At 44.1% G+C, this 22403-nt stretch overlaps 1 protein-coding gene across 3 annotated transcripts in view; it reads left to right on the top strand.

The window, feature by feature from the left end:
- Positions 1 to 21948, top strand: part of ESR1 (estrogen receptor 1) — a 204852-nt gene extending 182904 nt beyond the window's left edge. For all 3 annotated transcript variants that reach the window (XM_070417453.1, XM_070417451.1, XM_070417452.1), the window contains exons 7-8: positions 20587 to 20770; positions 21203 to 21948. In XM_070417453.1, the coding sequence (XP_070273554.1) occupies positions 20587 to 20770; positions 21203 to 21437 (419 nt within the window). In that variant the 3' untranslated portion in view covers positions 21438 to 21948. The remainder of the gene's footprint in view (positions 1 to 20586; positions 20771 to 21202) is intronic.
- The last annotated feature ends 455 nt before the right edge of the window (positions 21949 to 22403 follow it).

Here is a 22403-nt window from a genome sequence, read left to right as displayed (position 1 = left end):
TTCTGCACCGGTGGGGTCCCTCAGCCTGGACTGTGCCCTCTCACAATCCAGAACCCCTCGGGGGATGTCAGAGAGCCGGTTTCGGCCTGATCCCCGCAGGCCAGGCAGAGGGATCCCACTGGTGCACCATCAGGGCCAGGGAGAGACTGTGGGAGGGCTCCAGGGTATGTCCAGCCTGTGTCTCTCAGTCCTGATCAGCTGGACCCCAGCAGCAAGTTAACCTACTGGCCTGCCCCCTGGTGGTCAGTGCATGCCATAGCAACTGGTTGAATAGTCAAACAAAGGGTCAGACACTTAGCATATTAGGCTTTTATTATATGGGATATTTCTGATCCTTCTCAGATCTCATCTCATTCGGGAAATCTACTACCCACGTTCGGAATGAGCTTTTCTTCTCTAGACTATTGTTGTTGTTCTCACAGTCAGGACCACACAATCTAGCATTTGGTCAGTTGGTTGTCTGATTTCATTCATTTATTTAATAATTCATCATTTACTGAATTCCTACTACAAACTTTATGTCAAATATATGAAAATGTATGACAATTTTTTTTGTTTTGTTTTGTTTTTTTACTTCAACCTGGATTGGTTCTTTATGCACAGATGTCCTAATTTCCCTATAAGCCACGAATCTCTTTTTCTGTATTCCTCACATCTTTTAGCCTGTGAACGGTCAACAAGTATCCCACCATTCATTCACTTAATAGATGCTCACGTGCTAGACACGACCAGGAGCACCTGGCAAGTCCCCATGTTCCCAGGCTGTATCTACCATTGTAAAACCTATCCTTTTCAGCGTACTGTAGATCTAGGCAACATCAAACTAGTTACTGGTAAAACAATGCCCATCTCCCTGGGTTATTATGAGCTAATGGAAATTACGTAGACTGTCTAATGTAGTTCATGGAACACAGCAGACCCTCAATCAAGGACAGCTATCGTCATCACTCTTGAGAACCTGTGGCTTAAATGGAGTCAGTTCATGCCTTTTTTCAATATAATTAAGTGCTTTTAGTTTAAAGGCTTCCTGCTGGGCTTAACAACTGTGCAGGGACTCCGGGGTAATACTAACAATACAGATTGCGACTGTTCCGAGACTTTGTTATTGTGCATTTAATTATGTGGAGAGAAATTTTATCGCAAGACTTACCTCCTGGATGATAATTGATTATTATTTGAACCTTCATATTGGCTGAACTCAAGGAAAACTGAGGTGAGCCTCTTGCTACCACCAGGCACTCAATTGGCTGCCTCTTCTCCCCCCATATATGATCCTCATAAACCCCTGGGAATCCACTCCCATTCAGAACAAAACTCTTTCAGTGAGTGTTTTTCATGACTCAGAAAAAGTCACAGGTCAAAGCTTAATAAGTATAAATCCGTAATCTCCAGTCAATGGTTTGGCCTTCAAATTGAATTGAATACTTACATCTACCCCTTTTCTGAACCCCTTTCTGACCAGAATTCTTTATATTTCCCAGTAATTCGAAGATTCTCATACCCTTCATTCTCTGGTAACTTTATCCAGCTGGCTCCCTGGAGAGCCTGTGGGCCTCCTGATTCAGCATCTCTGGTATCTAGCGGATCCACTCTCCTCTCCTGACTCACAGATCATCCCCAGATACCTGGAGGTCTTCTCTGTGCCTGCTGGACCCCCACGTTCCCTTCAGCAGGTGCATCTGTTGCTCCTGAAATGTCTCATGCTATAGAAATGTTGTACTCTTCATTACCTGTTCATCCCAAGATGATCTACAGACATTTCTCTTTCAGTTGATGAAGTAATAAAGAGGAGTAAAGAGCCAAAAATCATAGAGTGAAAAGTCAAAGGAAAAGAGAATCCCAGAAAGAATGATGGCAACACCTCTAAAATGTATACCCTGGTGTTCATAAGAGGAAAGGGGTATATGGAATGGTGAACAGGAGCATATACATTCAACGTCAACATACAAACAGCACCAGCTGCTGTCTCATCTAGTTCTGTTCCTATGCTTCTATGGCATATCTTGTCATCTCAGTGGCTTGCCAAAACATAGGATGCTGGAAGGGATGACATCGTTTGCTTTACGTGTGCACTGGAGGCCCCACTCTGGCCAGGGAAGCATTTATTTCATGAAAAGTTATAACAAACTTTTATCACGATGGATGTTTCCTTTCTTCAGAGCTGAATTCCTTGTACTCTTATTTATTAGACAACTAGAGGTCCAGTGCACGAAATTCGTGCACGGTATGTGTGTGTGTGTGTGTGTGGGGGGGGGGGGGGGGGGAGTGTCTGTCAGCCCGGCCTGCACCCTCTCCAATCTGGGACATCTCTCTCGAAATCTGGGACTGCTGTCTCCTAACCACTTGCCTGCCTGCCTGCCCGATCACCCCTAACTGCCTCTGCCTGCTGGCCTCATGCCCCTAACTGCTCCCCTACCAGCCTGATCGCCCCTAACTGCCCTCCCCTGCTGGCCTGATTGCCCCTAACTGCCTCTGCCTTTCCCCCCGCCACCATGGCTTTGTCTGGAAGGACATGTGGAAGATGTCTGGTCTATTTAGCATATTACTCTTTTATTAGTATATATTATTTAGAGCATTTATATTTTTAAGTTTAGAAATAAGATAATGATTCGGAGTCCATATATTTAGATACAAGAACATTTTGAAAGCATATTGACTATAAGCAGTCAGGACCATTCATTCTCAGCGGTGAAAAGTCTCTGGCAGGAGCAGGCCTTGGACATTGCAAATAGGCACATTGACAGGTGTGCCCATTGTTGTCACGGTGAAGGAGACTTCATTGCATTAATCTCTTGAGTTCTTTATGATGCAAGCTTCCTCTCCAGGGAGCCTGCTTATTGCTATTATTTTGAGATAAATGGCACTTCATGGTTATTAAGTGATTCATTGTCTTCTCTCTGGCTGACTGGGTTCTGTAGGCGGTCACTCAACTGTAGGAATCTTTCCCTGCTACTAACTTCTGGGCAACCTGGAGCACACCTCATGGGCTCCTTTAATTTCCTGAAAACTGGTTGTGGCATGGACTCTGTCATCAGGCAGGCAGCTGTGCCACTCACCTACGGTTGGGGGGCGGGGAAGTAATGTGTTCTGATAAGCTGTGTTCCTGAGCCTCAGGTAGAAAATGGAAATAACGATGCCAACTCATGGAATCGTTGTGACTATTGAGAGAAAGGCCATATAGTGTCTGGCACATAATAGATGCTTTTTTTCATGCTCTTGACATACAAAACCCTCCCTGGCTTTTGACTTTATGAAAAAAAATTGCTATGTCCTTCTTAGCAGATAACACAGCCCTGCCTGGAAATTCTAAGGGGGGATGTCACTCCTCACTTTGAGGGATGAGAAATTGCATTTTCACAACAAAGACATCCTTCTTATAAATGGAGTAGTCTTGGGCCCCAGATGGGGACAGGGGTTCCTGTATCTTGTCAGAGTTTCTAAGAAACTGGTAAATCAACCAAGTGCCTGTAGCCTGGGGAAGGCTCGGGAGTCCTAATGTGAATTCCTGGGAGAGGGCAAAGGTAGCAGCCACTTGGAAACGACAAATTCTTCCCACATTCGGGATATTAGAAACAGTTGTTAGTTCTTGTTGAGACGCCCCAGGGGGAGAAACAGATTTTTGTGCTTTTGTGCTTTCAAGAGCACTGAACAAGGAGGAAGCCTATGTCCTCGATTCAATGGCTATGTTGACCCGCCTTCTCGAAGGCCCAGAAATCATGTCAATAGGCATCCTTAAGTCTGAATAATGTATGGACCCCTTTAGAAAGGAAAAGCTTCCAGGCTCCCCCAATGCTGACTTAATATGTTCTCTGTATTATAATGCTGCTTAAATATGAATAACCATGTTTATTATGCAAATGAATAATGCAATATAATCTCCAATTTTATAACGCTTACATAAACACAAAACAAACTCACAAATTAAATACCAAAAAATAAAAGGCAAAGTGATAGTGTGTTGGCAGAAGCTGAGTTGCTGATAGCACCGGGCCTGGTCCGCTGTTCTACCAGGAGCTCAAGGGATGACTCAGTTCTCCCACCCCTTGCCTGTGTTCAGAACAATCATGAAAACTTTGCTTGCACAACACGCGGTGACGTCATCTGGCTTTGGCAAGGGCACATCATTTATGTGTTACATTTGCTTCTGTTCTATGCTTATTTATCTGAGATACTTAAAATACAACCATTATATTCTAAGGCAGTCATAAGCAATGTGTTATGTAGGAAACAAGGGCCATATGAGTTACCGAGATGGGTGTGTCTCAGTATTCCACACATTTCAGTCATCTGGGGGGTCTTTGAAAAGAAAATCCCCCTGTGGGGACCATCTTCAGAGATTCTGATGTAATTGGCTCAGAGCAGGGCTTGAATGTCAGTATTTGTTTAAAGCTCCCACCGAAACTCAAATCTCATCCGGATTGAGAACCACGATTCAACGGATCCAGTACATTCTGATCTTAATGTCTTTTTAAAAATATATATATATTATGGATTTTTTACAGAGAGGAAGGGAGAGGGAGAGAGTTAGAAACATCGATGAAAGAGAAACATCCATCAACTGCCTCCTGCACACCCCCCACTGGGGATGTGCCCGCAACCAAGGTACATGCCCTTGACCGGAATTAAACCTGGGACCTTTCAGTCCGCAGGCCGATGCTCTATCCACTGAGCCAAACCAGTTAGGGCATGATCTTAATGTCTTAATGATATTTTACAGATGTCATTAAAAGCACATTTTATAATTCTAAAAAACAATTTAAAGACATTTGAGAATCTTTTTAACTTTCAGGAGTCTGTGGAACCTAGTTTGGACACGACTGGTGTAGGTGATGAAATATCAGCTAAATTAAATAGTCCTCTAGTACATTATAAAATGAAGCATTCTGCAAACTGCGGGAACATCTGCTCATGCTCAGAACTGTGCTTGGCGCTGGAGGCACACGGATGAATAAGATCCGTTCGCTCTGTCACACACTGGGTTGGGCAAGGGACATAGGCAATTAACTGTTTCAATGTCATGAGATAAGGGCTGATAAACGTGTGCTCAGGCGTGACACTATGTCCTAGTATGGGGACTGGTGCATGAGCTGAGTCTCGAGGGTGAGTGGGAACTAGCTGGAGTCAGAAAACAGGTCAGGGAGAAAGTTCTGGCTTCATTACCAAACTAACAGGGTCTCACCAAGCCACTGGGCCTCTTTCCACCAGTTTCCTCAAATGGAAATCATAATTCTAAATAGTCCTGTCAACTGGATAGGTTTTTTATGACATAATAAGGCAACTTAAAAACATAAGCTAATATTACATTTCCATTACAGTATGTTCTTTTTTTTTAAGGGAAAATATTTAGCGGTCTACTATTCTACCAAGTTGCTGGTGTCAAGATCTCCCTGTTCCAATAAAAAGACCAGAACTCCGCTCAGGCCCTATATTTGGACGGGCCTTAGGTGCCCTTCCTCTGCCCTCGAGCCCGGTATCCTAAACTGTCATTTAAAAGTGTGTTGACACTCGAACCAAAGAAAGCCAGAGGAAAACAACAACAGAATACCAGCAATTTCTTGAGCTCAGACGTGAACAAAAATACTGCTTTTTAATGGGTTTTTCTTTCTCCACAAGATACTCACTGGACAAGTAAAAGTATGTATGGTTTCGGGAAACATTTAAAGGGAACATCAAAATGGCCTGTGAGGTTTTAAGTCCAAAACAAACACGCCTGAACTTGGTTGCAAGACCTACCTTTGGGCCTGGCCTCTCGCTTGCGGCCCGGTGGCCCTGTCCGACTGCTCTTGGATTGAAAGAAAGATGGGCAAACAAACATCTTCCTGTCCCTGTCCTGCCAGGGTGTCCTTGGACTGCATCAGCTCCAGCACTTCCCCCAGAGGGCGCACGTGACTTTTTATGTTGCAGTAGATTGAGGCTGCCTCAGCCTTGTTTTTACTTGCTATCTACTTTCTTAGATTTTTTCTTCTGGCAGATGAGAAAGACAGTAATACTCCACTGAACCGAGTGACATTCATGGCCTTTTTAAGCTACTATTTGTTAGCTTAACTACCATTTGGTAAGGATTTGCTGCTCTCCAGGCACTGTGGTTAAGTGCTGGGAATGCGAAGTTGCCTTTAAGGCCTTATCTGTGACTGGGAGACAGTAGCAGTTCCTGTTCTGGGTTAGTGAAGTGAGGCCATGGGCGTCCCCTGGGAGCCCAGGGGCTGCTCCATCCAGGTCACCCAGGGGTCATGCCAATAGTGATAATATTAGGAGTGATTAGGAAGGCAAGCGCCCTCCTCAAGGACTTCATGGTCTGAAGATAAACATAGATACAAAAAGGAAGTTATTCTTTTAACAAATGAAGCTGTGATTTCAAACAGCAATTTAGGTCATCTACGAATACAAAATATATTATTAAAGAAATGAGCAACAACCCAAAGTTAACCAGCCATGTGGACATTTTGATGTATCTTACTGCAATACAAGTGTGAGAGTTAAGGGCAAGGGACTCTAGTTCCAAGTTCTTTCGGCTACTTTTGAGTTGTATGACTTTGGCTGAGTTGCTTAAACCCTTTGTGATCTATTTCCTGGTCCATGAAATGGAGAATGTAGCAATGCCTACCTGTTAAACGAGCTAGCTCTTACAACAATGCCTGCTTAGACCTACACTGGATTCGTGTTAGGTACTGCTTCCTTTTCCCTCCCATGCTGTGTGTGCATGTATTCATATTTATATTTATGCATTTAAATTAAGGTGATACACACATACCTTCTTTAAAAATAAGATTTTAACTGGCTGCAGAATTATTCTTGAGGGTATAACATCTTGTATATAACAAATCTGACATTGTCAAACACAAGCAATTTTTAAATTTATTATTAGAAATGCTTGGTTTGCATTCTTTTAGGTCTGTTGCTCACTTATGATATTACTTTGGATATGTTTCTAGATTTTCTGGGTGAAAGGGTGAAATATCTTTAAAGCTCTTGCTACATATTGCTTACTGCTCCAGAAAGTTCTACCCGGTTACACTTTCACATGCATGCAACCTTATCAGGCCGAGTGGAAGGCCGAGGAGGGAGGTGCTGCTGGCAAGTCTGGGAGAGCAGAGCTTCTTCTCCCACCCCTGCCCCCAACCCCACCCCCTCCCCCACCCCGGCTCTCCGCTGCAGGAATTCCTTCTCCAAGGCCAGGAATTTCTACACAGGCCACATTATAAACATCATATTATCAACATCCCAAGCTCACCTTTTTGAAGCAGATTATCACCTGAGAATTTTATTTTATTATATTAATTTTACTTTTTCAGAATTGTACAGACACTGTGTTGGTGAACTTCTCTGATTCCAAGCAGTCAGGGTGCTCAATTTTGTGACTTTATGTCTTACCTTCTGCCTTTAGGCCCTTTGCCACTGATTTTTTAAAGTGATATTTACAAAAAGAAAGACGAGAGGTTGAATAGGCTGGAGGTGTACCTTCCTTTAAAAGCTCACCTAGGGAAGGACACCTGGCTCCTCCGATGGTTTCCTTTGCTCTGGGTTCTGGGGCTTTTGTGTAGATGGACACCCCCTTTCCCAGTCAATCACGAGCAGCTTACCCTGTGACCCCGACACCGCTCCATCCTGGCTCTTGTCCAGTGATCAAGGGGCTCCTCGTTCAAAGAGTGCCCGGTTTAGTGCCACGGAGGCCCCCAGGGCCAAGTGCAGCCTAGTCTCCAGATTCGCCCCTCCCCCTCCTGCCCTCCCTCCCCTCCACCCCCCCCACCCCCCCTTGGGGAGCAGATAGACATGGGCTTTCTGGTCCAGCTCGGAGCAGCCATCAGCTCCGGGGCGGGCTGAGCATGACCTCAGGAGGGGACAAGCAGGAACCATTTATTTATTCTTTGAAATTGGCATCAACAACAGTGATGAGTGACACCCGGAGTGTAAAGTTCATTTTCACCCTGACAGGTGAGGCCTCTGCCCTTTCTCGTGGCATCGCAAGTGCTACTCTTTGAGTGAGACAGCAAACTTCACCTTCACAGAGAGCCTAGCCCTCAGCACCTTCTAGTAAATAACACTGTGCTTCCTTCCCATCCAACCTGCAGGTCCTGCGGGGACACTATCGTGTCAATCTTTGGAGCTGATGTTTTGTGCTTAGAGGGGTAGCTCCTTATTCCTTGAAATACCCATTCACTAACTGCATTTCCCCCCAACAGTGCAGGCATTGACAAGCTTGTGAAATGATAGGAATGTAAGGGACTTCGACTTTGTATTTTTAATAACATTTTCCTTGACCAACTTACGAAGGCATACATGCCCAAGTCAGAGAACTTGGAAAACACAGAAAAAACACCAAGACAAATAATGTTCCAAGGAATCATAATCTCACCACACAAGAGTAATCATGTTAACATTTTGGTGAAAGTTCATCATTAAAGAAACTCTTAGGAGAGGCCTGTGTACCCCAGCACACCCGCTCTGCACACCATCTTGCGCCCTGTTTTGAAAAGCTGGATTGCTCCTAAATCATTCCAGGAAAATTATTAGTTTTCTCAAATGTCTCAGGAGGCGAGTCCATTGGCAGGCACTTCTAGTTTCTCACAAGCTTTGAAGTTGGGAAATTTTTCCTGGAGCTTTTGAACATTGGGCCAGGAGTGGGTCTGTTTGGGTTCTGGTTCCAGCACTGCCACTTATTGACTGGCCATGGGGTGACCTCAGGCTAGCCCAGCCAGGCTGCCCCGCCTGAAACCCCTCCCAGCTCCAGCATCCACTCTCCCAGTTCCTTAACCTCTCTGAGCCTCTCTTTCCCAATGAGTCAAATCGTTGAAGTGGATAAGCAGGGATGGATATTTTTTAAATTAAAAATTTTTATTCCAATTTTATTTACCTATTAATATATGTAATTTTTAAAGAGCAGTTTTAGGTTCAGAGAAACATGGAGTGAAAGGTACAGAGAATCCCCATGTGTTTCCTCCCGCTCCCGCATGCACAGCCTCTCCCAGTGTCCAAGGCCGGTACATTTGTTACAATCAATGAACCCACATTTAAAAAATCTCTTGTCATCCAAAGTCCTTAGTTTACATTAGAGTAACTCTTGGCATTGTACATTCTATGAGTTTGGACAAATATATAATGACATATAGTGTCAGACAGAGTAGTTTCACTGAACCCCAAGTCCCCTGTTCTGCGCATACATTCTTTCCTCCTCCACCGATCGTTTCTGCTGTCTCCATCATGTGTTCTCTTCCGGAAGGTCATACAGGTGGAATCATGACAGTATTTCATTTTGTTTTTTCCAGATTGGCTTCTTTCACTTAGTAATATGCATTGAAGATTTCTCCATGTCTTTGGATGGTTTGATAGCTCATTTCTTTCTAGTGCTGGATGAGATTCCAGTGTCTGGATATACCACATGCTTATCCATTCACCTACTGTAGGACATGTTGGTTGCTTCCAAGTTTTGGCAATTATAAATAATGATAGCCCTAACTGGTTTGGCTCAGTGGATAGAGTGTCGGCCTGTGGACTGAAAGGTCCCAGGTTTGATTTCAGTCAAGGGCATGTACCTTGGTTGCGGGCACATTCCCAGTAGGAGGTGTGCAGGAAGCAGCTGATTGATGTTTTTCTCTCATCGATGTTTCTAACTCTCTATCCCTCTCTCTTCCTCTCTGTAAAAAATCAATAAAATATTTTTTTTAAAAAAATGATGATGTAAACATTCATGCGCAGGCTTTAGTATGGACATACATTTTCAACTCCTTTGGATAAATACCAAGGAGCATGATTGCTGCATCGTATGGGAAGAGTATGTGTAGCTTTGTAAGAATCTACCAAACTATCTTCCGAAGCGGCTGTACCATTTTTCATTTCTGCAAGCAATGAATGAGAGTTCCTGTTTCTCAGTAACCTCACTAGCGTTTGGCATTATCAGTGTTCTAGATTCTGGCCATTCTAATAGGTGTGTTGTGGTATCGCACTGTTGTTCTAATTTGCAGTTTCTAAATGACATATATGTAGGGCATCTGTTCAAGTCTTTTGCCCATTTTTTAATTTAGTTGTTTACTTCCTTATTGTTGACTTTTGAGAGTTCTTTGTGTTTTGCATAAGGATCCTTTATTAAATATGTTTCTGCAAATATTTTTCCCAGTGGATGGCTTGTCTTCTCCTTTTCTGGAGAGCAATGGTTTTTAAAACCTTCTTCTGCTGAAAGCTTGTGTTTTTTGGAATCACCAAAAAATGGGGACGTGGGGCAGAGGGGGAGAAGCCAAGGGAGCAGGCTCCAGGCACTCCCATTTCTCCTCCCCCTTTTTTTCTAAGATGTTTGTATTGATTTTTAGAGAGAGAAGGGAGTGGGAGAGAGAGAAACATTGATATGAGAATGAAACTTTGATTGGCTGCCTCCTATCTGCCTCCTACCGAGATGGAACCCATACTCAGGTCATGTGTCCTGATGAGCAATCGAACTGGCAACGTTTCGGTGCAAGGAATGACACCCAACCATCTGAGGCACACTGGCTAGAGCCCATTTCTCCTTCTTTAATCAGAAAATTTTGACTTTGCCCAGTTTATATGTGAGGGCTGCACATGAAGTTCACTTCCTTTTTAAAAAAATATGTATTTTATTGATTTTTTTTTTACAGAGAGGAAGGGAGAGGGATAGAGAGTTAGAAACATCGGTGAGAGAGAAACATCAACCAGCTGCTTCCTGCACACCCCCTAATGGGGATGTGCCCACAACCATGGTACATGCCCTTGACCGGAATCGAACCTGGGGCCCTTCAGTCTGCAGGCCGATGCTCTATCCACTGAGCAAAACCTGTTAGGGCTCACTTCCTTTTTAAAAGGGGTTTGGATTCTCAAAATGGTCTGAAAACCACTGAACTAGATGAATTTAAAGCCCCTTTACAATCCATAGTTCTGGAATTCTGTATCCCTTTTTTGAAATATAATAAAATCTTTCTTTCCTTAAGGAAAAAATGAGATAAACTTGTCACAATCATGTGACATTTTTCATGCAATTTTCCTCCACTGTAGTGCTTACTTGAAATGATGGAGCTGAAATATCTAAAAAATATATGTATAATCTACATGCCCACTTATCTCTCTGAAATAATAACTGTTGACAGTAATTATATTTTTTCAAAATAACCAGAGAGAACTATCAGCCATTTCAACTCTACATCTAGGAAAAAGGGAAGAAATATATCTGAAACTTTGTGGCTCTGCAGATAAACATGAAAATCAGAACAAAGAACCTTCATTTATTAGAGACAGGTGCCGAACATGACAGGGGATTTAAGTGGTGCTATTCAATTCAGAAGGATGTGAACATGTGCATAGAGACCAATTATAATTTCTTAGATAGTATGGCATTTTTTTTCTGGGTTTGAGGTTAAATCAGATGAATGTCTAATAGACATTCAAATATAATGTCAATATACATTATATTTACACTAGTACTCTGTACTGACTTGCCAGAGAATAGAAGGATGTCTTTTTAGTTATTTTGTTTATAATTGCCTATTCCACAAAGGATTTGAAATGGCTTACTAAATTTTATGCAATGCAAAAGGAGTGAACTAGTAATTGACAAAATCTGCAAAAAGGGAAATAATATGCATAAAATAATAAATCCAAGGGTCAGATTAGCACACAGAAGTACATCTGTACAGTTCCTAGGAGTGGGCCACAGATTTGGCTCTAAATTTCCTCTTCTTGGCCAAAGTAAAGAGAAAAACACATTCCATTATAAAGTTCACAGGCTTGCAATAAAAATAAAATAAACTAGACCAATTGTTTGACATGAAAACTTTCTTAGGGAAATCTCTACAAATTCTATTTCTCACAACTGAGACTTGATAAGGATTATGCAACTAAAAATTCAAAATGTTTTATTCTAGTGAGAAACGAGAGTGCAGGCCTGGCTGGTGTTGCTCAGTGGTTAAGCATTGACCTATGAACCAGGAGATCAGGGTTCGATTCCAGGTCAGGGCACATGACACACGCCCGGGTTGTGTGCTCCATCCCCAGTAGGTGGCATGCGGGAGGCAGTCAATCGATGATTCTCTCTCATCATTGATGTTTCTCTCTCTCTCCCTCTCCCTTCCTCTCTCTGAAATCAATAAAAACATATTAAAAAGAAAGGCATGAAAGTGCAGATATTTGGGTAGCCAGTCAGGGGAAGAGCCATATGTTTTGATGATCAGCTAGGCTGTGGTTAGAGCTAAAGGCCTTCTATGACAATTGTTAACTACTCATGGTATTGGCAGGATGAGCTCAAGCCCTTACCATTGCATCACCAAGGGTGAAGGTCGAGGGCTGGGCAAAGGCACGATAGGCAAGTAGGATGCATAATGTAGAGCAGGGAGGATCCAAATGTGATTTCACCACACGATGAACCAGATCAGGAGTCTAATCTCCAATCTGCCTGTTCTGGATCATTTTCCTCCCTAAGCATCTGGTGCCGATGTCCAGGTGTTCTGCTCACTGCTGCTGTGTAATCAATCACCACAATACTTACAAAAAGGTTTGGACTCTATTGGTCATGAATTGGGATAAGGAACAGAGGGGATGGCTTGTGTCTTCCCCACAGTGTCTGGGGCCTCAGACAGGGAGACTTATCAATGAGGGGTAATTTGATAATCATGAGCTGGAGTCACCTTGAAGCGTCTTTATTTACATGCTGGCCATGGATGCTGCCTGTTGGCTGGGACACCAGTTGGGGTGGTTGGCTGTGGCCTATCCATGTGGCCTGGGCTTCCACACAGCCTGGCACACTCTCCCTCTTAGAAGGCATGAAGGGCTCCGGAAGCACGTGCCAGCTGACAAGGCAGAAGCTGCATGTCTTTGTGTAGCAGGCCCTTAGAAGTGGAGAAGCATCACTTTTAGCCTATTTTAAAATATATATATATTTTTATTGATTTCAGAGAGGAAGGGAGAGGGAGAGGGAGAGATAGAAACATCAATGATGAGCGAAAATCATTGATCAGCTGCCTCCTGCACGCCCCACATTGGGGATTGAGCCCGCAACCGGGGCATGTGCCCTGACCTGTAATGGAATGACCTCTAGGTTCATAGGTTGGTACTCAACCATGGAGCCACATTATCTGGGTCCCTCTCTCTCTCTCTCTCTCTCTCTCTCTTTAAACTACAAGTCAGTCACAGATCCACCCACACACCAGGGAGGAGTGTAGATGTAGAGATGCACGTTGGATGGAAAATCTTGTCATCTCAGAAAAATACAACCTGGCCCAAAGTGTACGAGCTGCTTCCTGCTCTGTGCCTGTGCTGTTGCTCTGTTGTCCTTGAAATGCCAGGCAAGAAAAAGTGAGGTTCAGGGAAGGGAACTCGCCCATGCTGTTTCAGCCTGCCTTTTCTGGAACAAATGCAACCCTTAAGACCTCCTGAGGCCAGGCCAGCTCCCTGGGACTAGGAGCTTCACATAAAAACGTGTGAACAGACTCCTCTGTAATAGACAAGCCACACATTTCCCATCGATGTATCTTTAGAATGTCTTCTTCTTGACCTCAGAACCATACTAGTTGGAAAATCAAAACCCTGGCTGATTTTTAAAAATATATTACAGCTATAACTAATAAAAATAACTCTCCTGAGCAAAATATGCATTCATAATGGTTTTATCCTAAAAGGTAAAAGGCTACCACATTTGAGGATCAAGTATTTTTTTTACAAAAATTAAAAACTGCAGTTTCATATATAAAAGTGAGATAGATGGCTGCCACTTAAGTTATTTTTTTAAAGTGCCCATTTAAGTTTCTTCTCAAGTCAGTTGAATTAGTTTGTCAGTTTCACGACCTGAAATCATCACGAAGAGATTTGTCCTTTGAGTCAGTTTGAGTGTATTGATGTACCAAGTATTTATCTCCTGGAACATCCAGCAGATTTCATTAAAAATTATACTAAATTGATAAATGTCACTGAATCATTAGCATATGATTTCATACTCATCTGTGCCAAGAGGGTGCTCATGGGTATACAGTGAAGCCCAACAAACAGGACCAACATGTTCCCGTGCAGGGTTCTGGCAAGAACTCTTACCATCTCTGGGATCCCTCTCCCTCTGAGACCACTTAGAAGGGGATTTGGAAGAGTTTGAGATCTTACAAATACTAGTGGAACAGTAAACAATGTGCAGGATTGGGTTATGGACAGGTTCTTCACTTTCCAGGTAAATAATCACGTATCAGTAGAAGAATGGAAGTTTCCTATCTACGGGTAAATAGCGCTCAAAGCAAGACTCACTTTATTTGATTCGTGAAATGAGAAGTCAGTTCCTGCATAGTATAGAACAATCTCTTTGAAATCCTCTGCATGATGGGAACTGCATCTTTGAGTCATGACTGACTAAACATTCCCACGTCCTGGGCTCTTTGATGGGTTCTTTAATTTATCGGTTGCTATGAAGTATGTTAGTGTTTAGAATAAATGGTTAACATGACAGGGGATGTGAGGTGGTTCTAGAATCTAGGTCAAAATGTGACAATCTTAAAATTTGGGAAGGAAAATAACTTCTAAGTAAACTCCTGCAACCTAAGGCCTTAGAAATGTGGAAAATTTCAACCAAGGAGGCACACAAACATCCCTGTGACTATCTCTTCTCTTATACAAATTTATTCATTTATTCAATCAACAAATCTTAAAATCTTTCATATTTGGCATTAAAGTAAGACAACTTCAATAAAAGTAAGCTTCAAAATGTATAACAGCTCAAACACATAGAGGTTGATTTCCTGTTTACTTAACAATGCTGGGTGCAGGAACAGCTTAGTGTCAGCGCCTCTTCCATGTGGTCATTCAGGGACTCAGGCTGATGAGGGCTCTGGGATCTTCTTGGGTGGCTTTCCAGGTCTTCCATGCTAACCAACCAGCAGGAAGGGGGAGAAAGCCTGGAGGACCACACGGATGAGGAAATGCATGTAGAAGACATCCTCAGAGTAGTTTTGCATCATGCTAAGACACTTTTCACAGAAAGACAATATAGTCCGTGTTCTCCAGAGTTTACATTTTAGTGGCCAGATGTAAAGAAACCATGGTAGTCATGTGATTCATGTTCCTAGATGTGCATCAGACTCCTCAATGGGGAGTTTTTTTGAAAGCACTTGGCCTGCCAGTCAGTAAGTTTGGTTGCCAGTCAGTAGGTTTGGTTAGAATGCCAGAAGAGGCTCTGAGAGACAACCACATTTGAGGATCATAAATCTTAGAGAAAAATCTCTTAGATTTGCCAGCAAATAATACTAGCCTAATGAAACTTACATATCCCTTTGAATATCATGAAATAAATATATAATAGTTTACCTATGCACAGTTTTTTTTAATCAATATAATTTCATAACTATTGTACAAAAAAGAAATAATATTAATTTAAAATAAAATGTGTATTTCATTGAGATGCCCAGGCTTGACTATGGCAAAAAATAAAACATAAGAAAATAGTAAAATGCTTACATTTCTAGTGAATGTTTGGATATAAGAAGATGACCAGGAGTTTTTCTGTGCAATAAGTATAGGCATATGAGAAAGCCGAGGTAGAGATGGATTACCTGAATAAGAAAACTAAAAACTAACCAAAACTTATTTATATATGACTAGAGGCCCATTTGCAGGAAGATTCCTGAAAGAATAGGGCTTCCCTCCCGTCTGCCGCTCCTACCCCGCCCGTCTCTGCCGCTGCTACCCAGCCCTTCTCTGCCGCTTCTCTCCCGCTGTCTCTGCTACCTTAGCTCCGTTGCTTGGCTTCCTTCTACGGTGTCTTCAGTCTTCGCTCCCGGGTATATGCAAATTAGCCGCCATCTTTGTTGGCGGTTAATTTGCATATTGCACTGATTAGCTAATGGGAGGCGTAGCAAAGGTATGGTCAATTACCATCTTTGTCTATTATTAGATAGGATAAGAAGTGAGAAAGAAATTAGATTGATTCAGTAATAACATGTCAATAAAACCTAGACTGTCAAAGAATAATATAAATAAATAAAAGGATAATTTTGCACATGAGCTGGCTTTAGTATGTGTATTGTCAAACTAATTCCCTTTGTTGTGATACAGGATGAGGAAGTGCTGAAGTATATAGAAACATAGATTCTATCTTAATAACCCATGACATCCAAGGCAAATATTCATTTTCTGGAACTTATAAAGGTCATATCCTTAAGATAAATATTGGAGAAGTGATGATGGATTAGAAAAAACACACAATGATATAAGAATGATCAAGAAGTGGAAAACCTCTGGAGGAAATATCAGCATAAGGCAGAAAGACAAGAACCCCCAGACAATTTTAATACGTAGTTTTTGCAAAGTGGATTCTTATTATGCTGTAAAATTATTTAAAAGCACATGGGAGACAACACAATATTTCATTGATATCTACAATTGGATAATAGTTGATTCTAATTTTGTTTAGAAGAGCTTTACATCTCTTCTATGTATTTGCAACCGTGCGTGTTGCTTTTGTAGTACAACTGCACTGAATCACTTCAACTAAGTGCATAGTGGGAATGCTTATGCAATACATTCAATTGGCAGGCTACAGAAAGTTAATAAATTACTGAATTTTGAACAAATGTGTTCCATTTAAGCTTCCCTCTCTATAGCCAACTTGCATGCTGAGGTCTTTTGTGTACAGCCTTGTTAAAAGCTTTTCAAAACTTTTCACTACAGATTTTTGCTTGTAGTAGGGTTGATTCAGCAGGACATTCAGTAAAAAATCTTTCATTTCACTGGTTGGAACTGTCCTGCACATCACAGGACCCCAGCACAACCTCTCCCACTAAGTGGCTGTGGCGACCGTGAGCTGTTTGAACCCCTAGAGGATCAGTACCATCCCCAGGAAGAACAGCAGTCACATATGAAGCACAAAACAAACATGCTGCTTATTGAACTGGCAACCTTGAAGGCCCTTCTGAGCAAACACCCTATTTGATTATGGAAGCAGTTCGCAGCAGAAAACCTGAGAGGCAGACCTGCCCATTAATCACTGGGTGAAGAGGATGAGAAGTTCCTTTTTGCCCCAGCTGAGTGACAGCTTTCTGGTCCAGACCGATGACAGCTGTGGACTTGAGCTTTCTTCGCTATTTTTCCCTTTGAGCCATTTCCTTTTATTTTGGTCAAGCTGCCATGGACGGAAGGACTCCCCTGGGTCCGCAGTCACATTCCTCCTTTTGGGAAGAACCAGTGTGGGCTTCTTGAAGAATTTGTCCTCAAGCATCTGGCCGTCCTCACCTCTGTAGGAGCAGCTCAATGTGCCTCCCAGTGGAGGTCAAGGGCAGGGCCTGCTGGACACCCCTGGCTATGTTATGCTTCCTTCCAGGCACACTAGGTGCATTTGTGCAATGCACTGTTCATGCCTGCATTCCTCCAACTTCTGGAAGACTCTCTTACTTGGAAGAGTGATGAGGGGCAGAGAGGGGGTTCCTGTAGAGTAGAGAGCAAAAGGAAGAAGGAAGAGAGTGTCCAAGTAGAGTGAGAGGAGTCAGTGAGACCAAGAGAGTGAGGAAAATTGAATTGAGATCTCACACATGAGGATGTCCCAACAGTCTCACTGCCCAGTCCTTGCTACCACCAGACTTCTCCACAGATTCCTCCTACAATTCCCAATGCCGGCTGCAAGGTTCAGACTATGTAGTAGCTCAGATCTGCCAATAGCACTTGAAGACTAGACAATGACACGCAGATTGTTTTGTTTTGTTTTTCACCTTTGGGATTTGGAGCAACCTCTAGAGTTGCAAAAGCATGCCTTATCACAAGAACATTTCTGAAGGTCCTCGGTGTCTGACCTTGACTCTGTGGTTCTGGGAACAGTAGCACAGCAGTCCAGGGTGGCAGAGACCACCAGCTCCTTTTTGCTCTTGCCAAAGCGCCTGAAGCATTCTGGGAATTTGAGTTTCTGTTCTTTCTTTCAAAGGGCCCTTCAGGGGCAACAGGCAACACACATGGTCCACGTTTGGCCACAGTAGCCCCAAAAGGATGTGTTGGCTGCGGTTGTCAATTATTGGCATTTTGATAGGACTGTATTTCTATTTCTAAGTGAATTTGCTCAGCTAGGAAGCATTTGCTGACGACAAGCTGTATTGGTGCCAAAACTCTACTAGAAAACAGGCTTGTTCTGAGAATGGCTTGCCTCCCGAGTCGTTGTTCAGAAAATTCTTTCTCCACAGGCAATATCTGCACTTAAGACATTAACCTTTGGAAGAAAATAAAGCTTGGAACCTTTGTGATATAACACAATGTGTGCACACAGTAGGTTTTCCATGACAGCGTGCTGAAGGGAAGGATCTATGTGCTGTTCATGTGTGCACGTTGAGGAAGAGTGGGGACCAACAGCCCCAGAGGACACTTCACACCCTGGAGTCTGAATGCCAAGGCTCCTACCTCCCTTGCAATGGGCACAGCATAATGCTGGCTTCAAGACCTCTGAGATTCTAGCACATTCTGCTCTAATCCTGTGTGCATGAGTAGGAAGGCCAAGTGCTGTACCTCCCCAGTCAGGGACATCAAAACAGTTTGCTCCTTGAAGAAGAATGGGATTATTGGTGAATAAAGCCAGCATCCTGGGTGGTAACAAAAAAGGGAATTGGTAGAAAATGCATCATCTAAGTTGAATTAACTCAGGTCTGTGTCTTGGGCAAGTTCCCAGGATATCCAGCCAGATGTGGGGCCTCTGAGAGGTGCAAGGCTAGAATGTGTGTGATGACATAGAGTGAGGTGAGAAGCATGGTCATGGGGACTCAGCGGAGGCCATCCTGGACCCCTAAACCAGTGGCGCACACTTTCCCTGCCATCCGTTACATCTGTGCCAATCTCAAGGCTACTGGACATCTGCCTGTTTTGTTTTTTTTAAATGGACACATTCTTTCTCTATCAACAGTCTGCATGGAACATAAGTGAAGTAATCCAGCAATTTCCTTCCTATCCCACTGCTTGTCTGCTGCTTACTCATTCTGTGTTCTCTTTGCTTTGGATCAAAGTGCCTCTTGGTACCAAAAGCTACATTATTCTATTCATCTGCATGTAAGCCAAGATCCTGACCATTCTGGTTTTGTTGTTGTTGCATTTGTTTAAAGCTTAGCCATTTTCCATTCTGGGCAGTTACAACTCTGTTTACTATGAGTTCCTCTGTGTAAATGTTTTTCCCATTCCCAACCTCCAGCTGCTGTGTGAGCCATAACTCATCCCCACATTACCAGTACAAAGTCAGGGGATGATGAATTTGGGAGGCTTAACTTGAAGGTACTAGGGAGGACGGGGAGGGGGAAGAAGAAATCTATTTATGAGAGGCAATGGGACTGAATAGAAATAAGACCGAAAAAAATATTGCATCTACTTCCTGCAAGATGGTATCATTATGAAGAATGAAGCTTATTCTGGAGTATTTACTTGATAGAAAATCTATCCTGTGTTCCCAAGACTGACCCATCCTGACCTCCTCCCGATCTCATACATCCCACCTCTTTACCAATCTCCTTCTTCTGGTTCTTGGGCTGAGCTCACAACTTAGTTGAATAGTCAGGGTTCTTTCCTTTGCAGGTGACTCACAGTACCTTAAGCACAAAAGGACTTCATGGATTCATGTGTTAGAGAGGATACTATGAAAGCTCCAAGGTCAAATTAAAAAGAAATACAAGAAGCAGGACTATATAACTGGAACCAGGATCCCCCCTCCTTCCTCCAACTCCCACCTCTGCATGTTGTTGGAATGTTCTATTCTGCAGACAGGAGCTCCATGTGCTATAGGAAGATGCCACTACGTAACAGTCCCATATTCTCGTCCTCCCAGTTCAGCAACCCTAGAGGAAAGAATTTTGATCTCACAGCATCCACATACAATTCTGGAGTTGTATGTGGATGCTGTGAGGCAGGGCTGTGAGTCCAAAAGACTAGAGTGGCCTGATTGGATGAGTCCACGTGTGGCCCAGGGAGGAGGATCTAGTGACAGAGAAAGGCAAGAGGGGAAAGGAAAACATGCCTGGCAGTGAAAAACAGCATTTGCCACAGTCCTCACCATCCATCATAAACCTTTCATCTGAGGAGGAAAAGCAGTGGGGCCCTAAACCTGACCTGAAACGTAGCAGCAAGTTAAGTGCTACCTGGAAATATTACCTGTAAATCACTTAGCAAATCAAGAGGTCACATGTCTCCTGAGCATCTCCATTATAATGAGAAGTGGAGTCAGCTTGTTGGGCTTCATTCACAACTTTGCTCTGTCCTATTGAGTTATCTTGGTTAGTGCATCTCTCCGCCCTTGGTTTCTTCATTAGAAAAGGGATGCCCCTCTCACAGGGTCATGGGCAGTATTAATGGCATAGTTTGTGTTGGGGTCAAAGCTGTTAGAGATGGGTGGCTAGAGGGACCATTAGGTCCCCCAGGCTAATAGTGCTTCTCCTGGGACTCTCAATGACAAACCTTGGAAACTGGCTCACAGAAGGAATTTTATATAGTTGCTTGGGTCAAATGGGTTCAAACTTCCCCCTTGCTGTGTGAGGGAAAGGTGCTGACTCAGTATTATGTCTCACGCACACCGTTAAGCTCCTGGATTTCATCCTGTATGAGTTTCTCTCTCTCACTCTCTCTCTCTCTCTTTCTCTCTCTCTCTCTCTGTACATTCAGGAGTGTACACATTTCTGTCCAGCACTCTGAAGTCTCTGGAGGAGAAGGACCACATCCACCGTGTTCTGGACAAGATCACGGACACCTTGATCCATCTGATGGCCAAGGCAGGCCTGACTCTGCAGCAGCAGCACCGGCGCCTGGCCCAGCTCCTCCTCATCCTCTCCCACATCAGGCACATGAGGTGAGGCTCCCCTGGTTCCCCACAGGACAGACATAAAAGAAACAACCCCCCCAATTATACATTACAGATGTCCCAGGAAGGGCTGGGACCTGGATGTGGACAGCACACTTTGTTTTACTATGGTTGCAAATAGCAACAAATTTCTATATGTGACACGGCACCAGAGTTAAGTTAGGGTTTTTCAAAATGCTGACACGCCGAGCTCAAAGGTTCGCCATCACTGGATTAGACCCTCATTCGAGTCGGAGGGAGGAGGCCGCCTGCACAGCAAACCCAAAAATGGCTCTTTAAACAGGAAGAACAATGGGCACGTGTGTTCGGAGTGTTCACCGTTGCCGTCTGGGAGTGTCAGGGCCTGGGGTTTGCGATGGTCTGACGCATCCTCTCTCTGTGTCTGCCCCGCCCCCCCCCCCCCCCCACCTCCACCTGCAGTAACAAAGGCATGGAGCATCTGTACAACATGAAGTGCAAGAACGTGGTGCCCCTGTACGACCTGCTGCTGGAGATGCTGGATGCCCACCGCCTGCACGCCCCGGCCAGCCGCGGGGCCGCCCCCATGGAGGAGCCGCACCAGAGCCAGATGGCCACCACGGGCCCAACTTTACCACATTCCCTGCCAACGTATTACATCAGTGGGGAGGCAGAGGGTTTCCCCAACACGGTCTGAGGGCTCCCCACCCCCCGAGTGTCTGAGAATCCCCGCAGCATTCTCCCCACGTCATACACCACCATAGTAAAATCCTGCTCCTGAACACACTCCGGCTTGCACCCACCACCACGGCTTCCTACCCTGAGTGGCCTTTCGTCTGCTTGCTCAGTCCTTAGTGGCACGCCTTCTTTCGGGAACAGCCAGAGGGATTCCAGGGCTAACTTCTTGGTGAGAGCTGTCCTTCTCCCTTTGCTGCGTTGCTAAGCATGAGGATTCCTGGAGCTGGTCGTGACTGAACTCGGCCTCCGAGCTGGGGCTCCGATGAGTGTGCACTGAAGCTACTTACCTAGAGCCAGGCCTGGGGAGTGGACGCTGCGCCTCTGCGAAGCACTTTTTAATGAATCTAAGCCACAGGGAAGTGGCTCCTCTAACTGCCGACTTGGAGAAAGCTAGATGGAGGGTTTCTTTAGCATCCTCTTGTATTCCTATAGTCATGTATCTTTTTATTAAAGTAACACCTTCAAGCTTCTGCTCTGTTGCTTGGCTGTAGCTGCCTGTTCGGTGATTGTCTAGTCACTTCCCCTATAGGAATACAAGATGCACGCAGGGAAGGGAGGCCCCTGGTTGTCACCGTCACACACTGACCTTCTGATTGGCCTCGCGCTCTCCCATTGGCTTCCGAGAGCACGACGTACAGCCCGGGTCCCGGTGAAGCCTGGCTTCCCCCGGGCCTGTGGAAAACAGCAAGTTGATCCCAGTTAAGTCACCTCCAGGGCCCCCGGTGAGGGGCACATTCTTGGTTTTTCCTCTTTGCTTTATAAAAGAGAGCCCTCTCCCCGCAGGACTCGTGGACCTGCAGTGCTGTGGCCCCACACTTACCGCCGAGGGCTCTTCCTGGCGTGTCATTTACTTGGAAGGTGGAACTAGTCATGCGTAGTGCCCAGCCGATGACCAAAATCGCTTGAAAGGAGTGGGCACCCAGGT

This window comes from Myotis yumanensis, unplaced genomic scaffold (genome assembly GCF_028538775.1).
Source record: "Myotis yumanensis isolate MYYU_CA2020_CCGP unplaced genomic scaffold, mMyoYum1.0.hap1 SCAF_6, whole genome shotgun sequence".
Classification (NCBI taxonomy): domain Eukaryota; kingdom Metazoa; phylum Chordata; class Mammalia; order Chiroptera; family Vespertilionidae; genus Myotis; species Myotis yumanensis.
The sequence above is the reverse complement of the archived record's forward strand: the minus strand, read 5'-3'. Positions and strand labels throughout refer to the sequence as shown.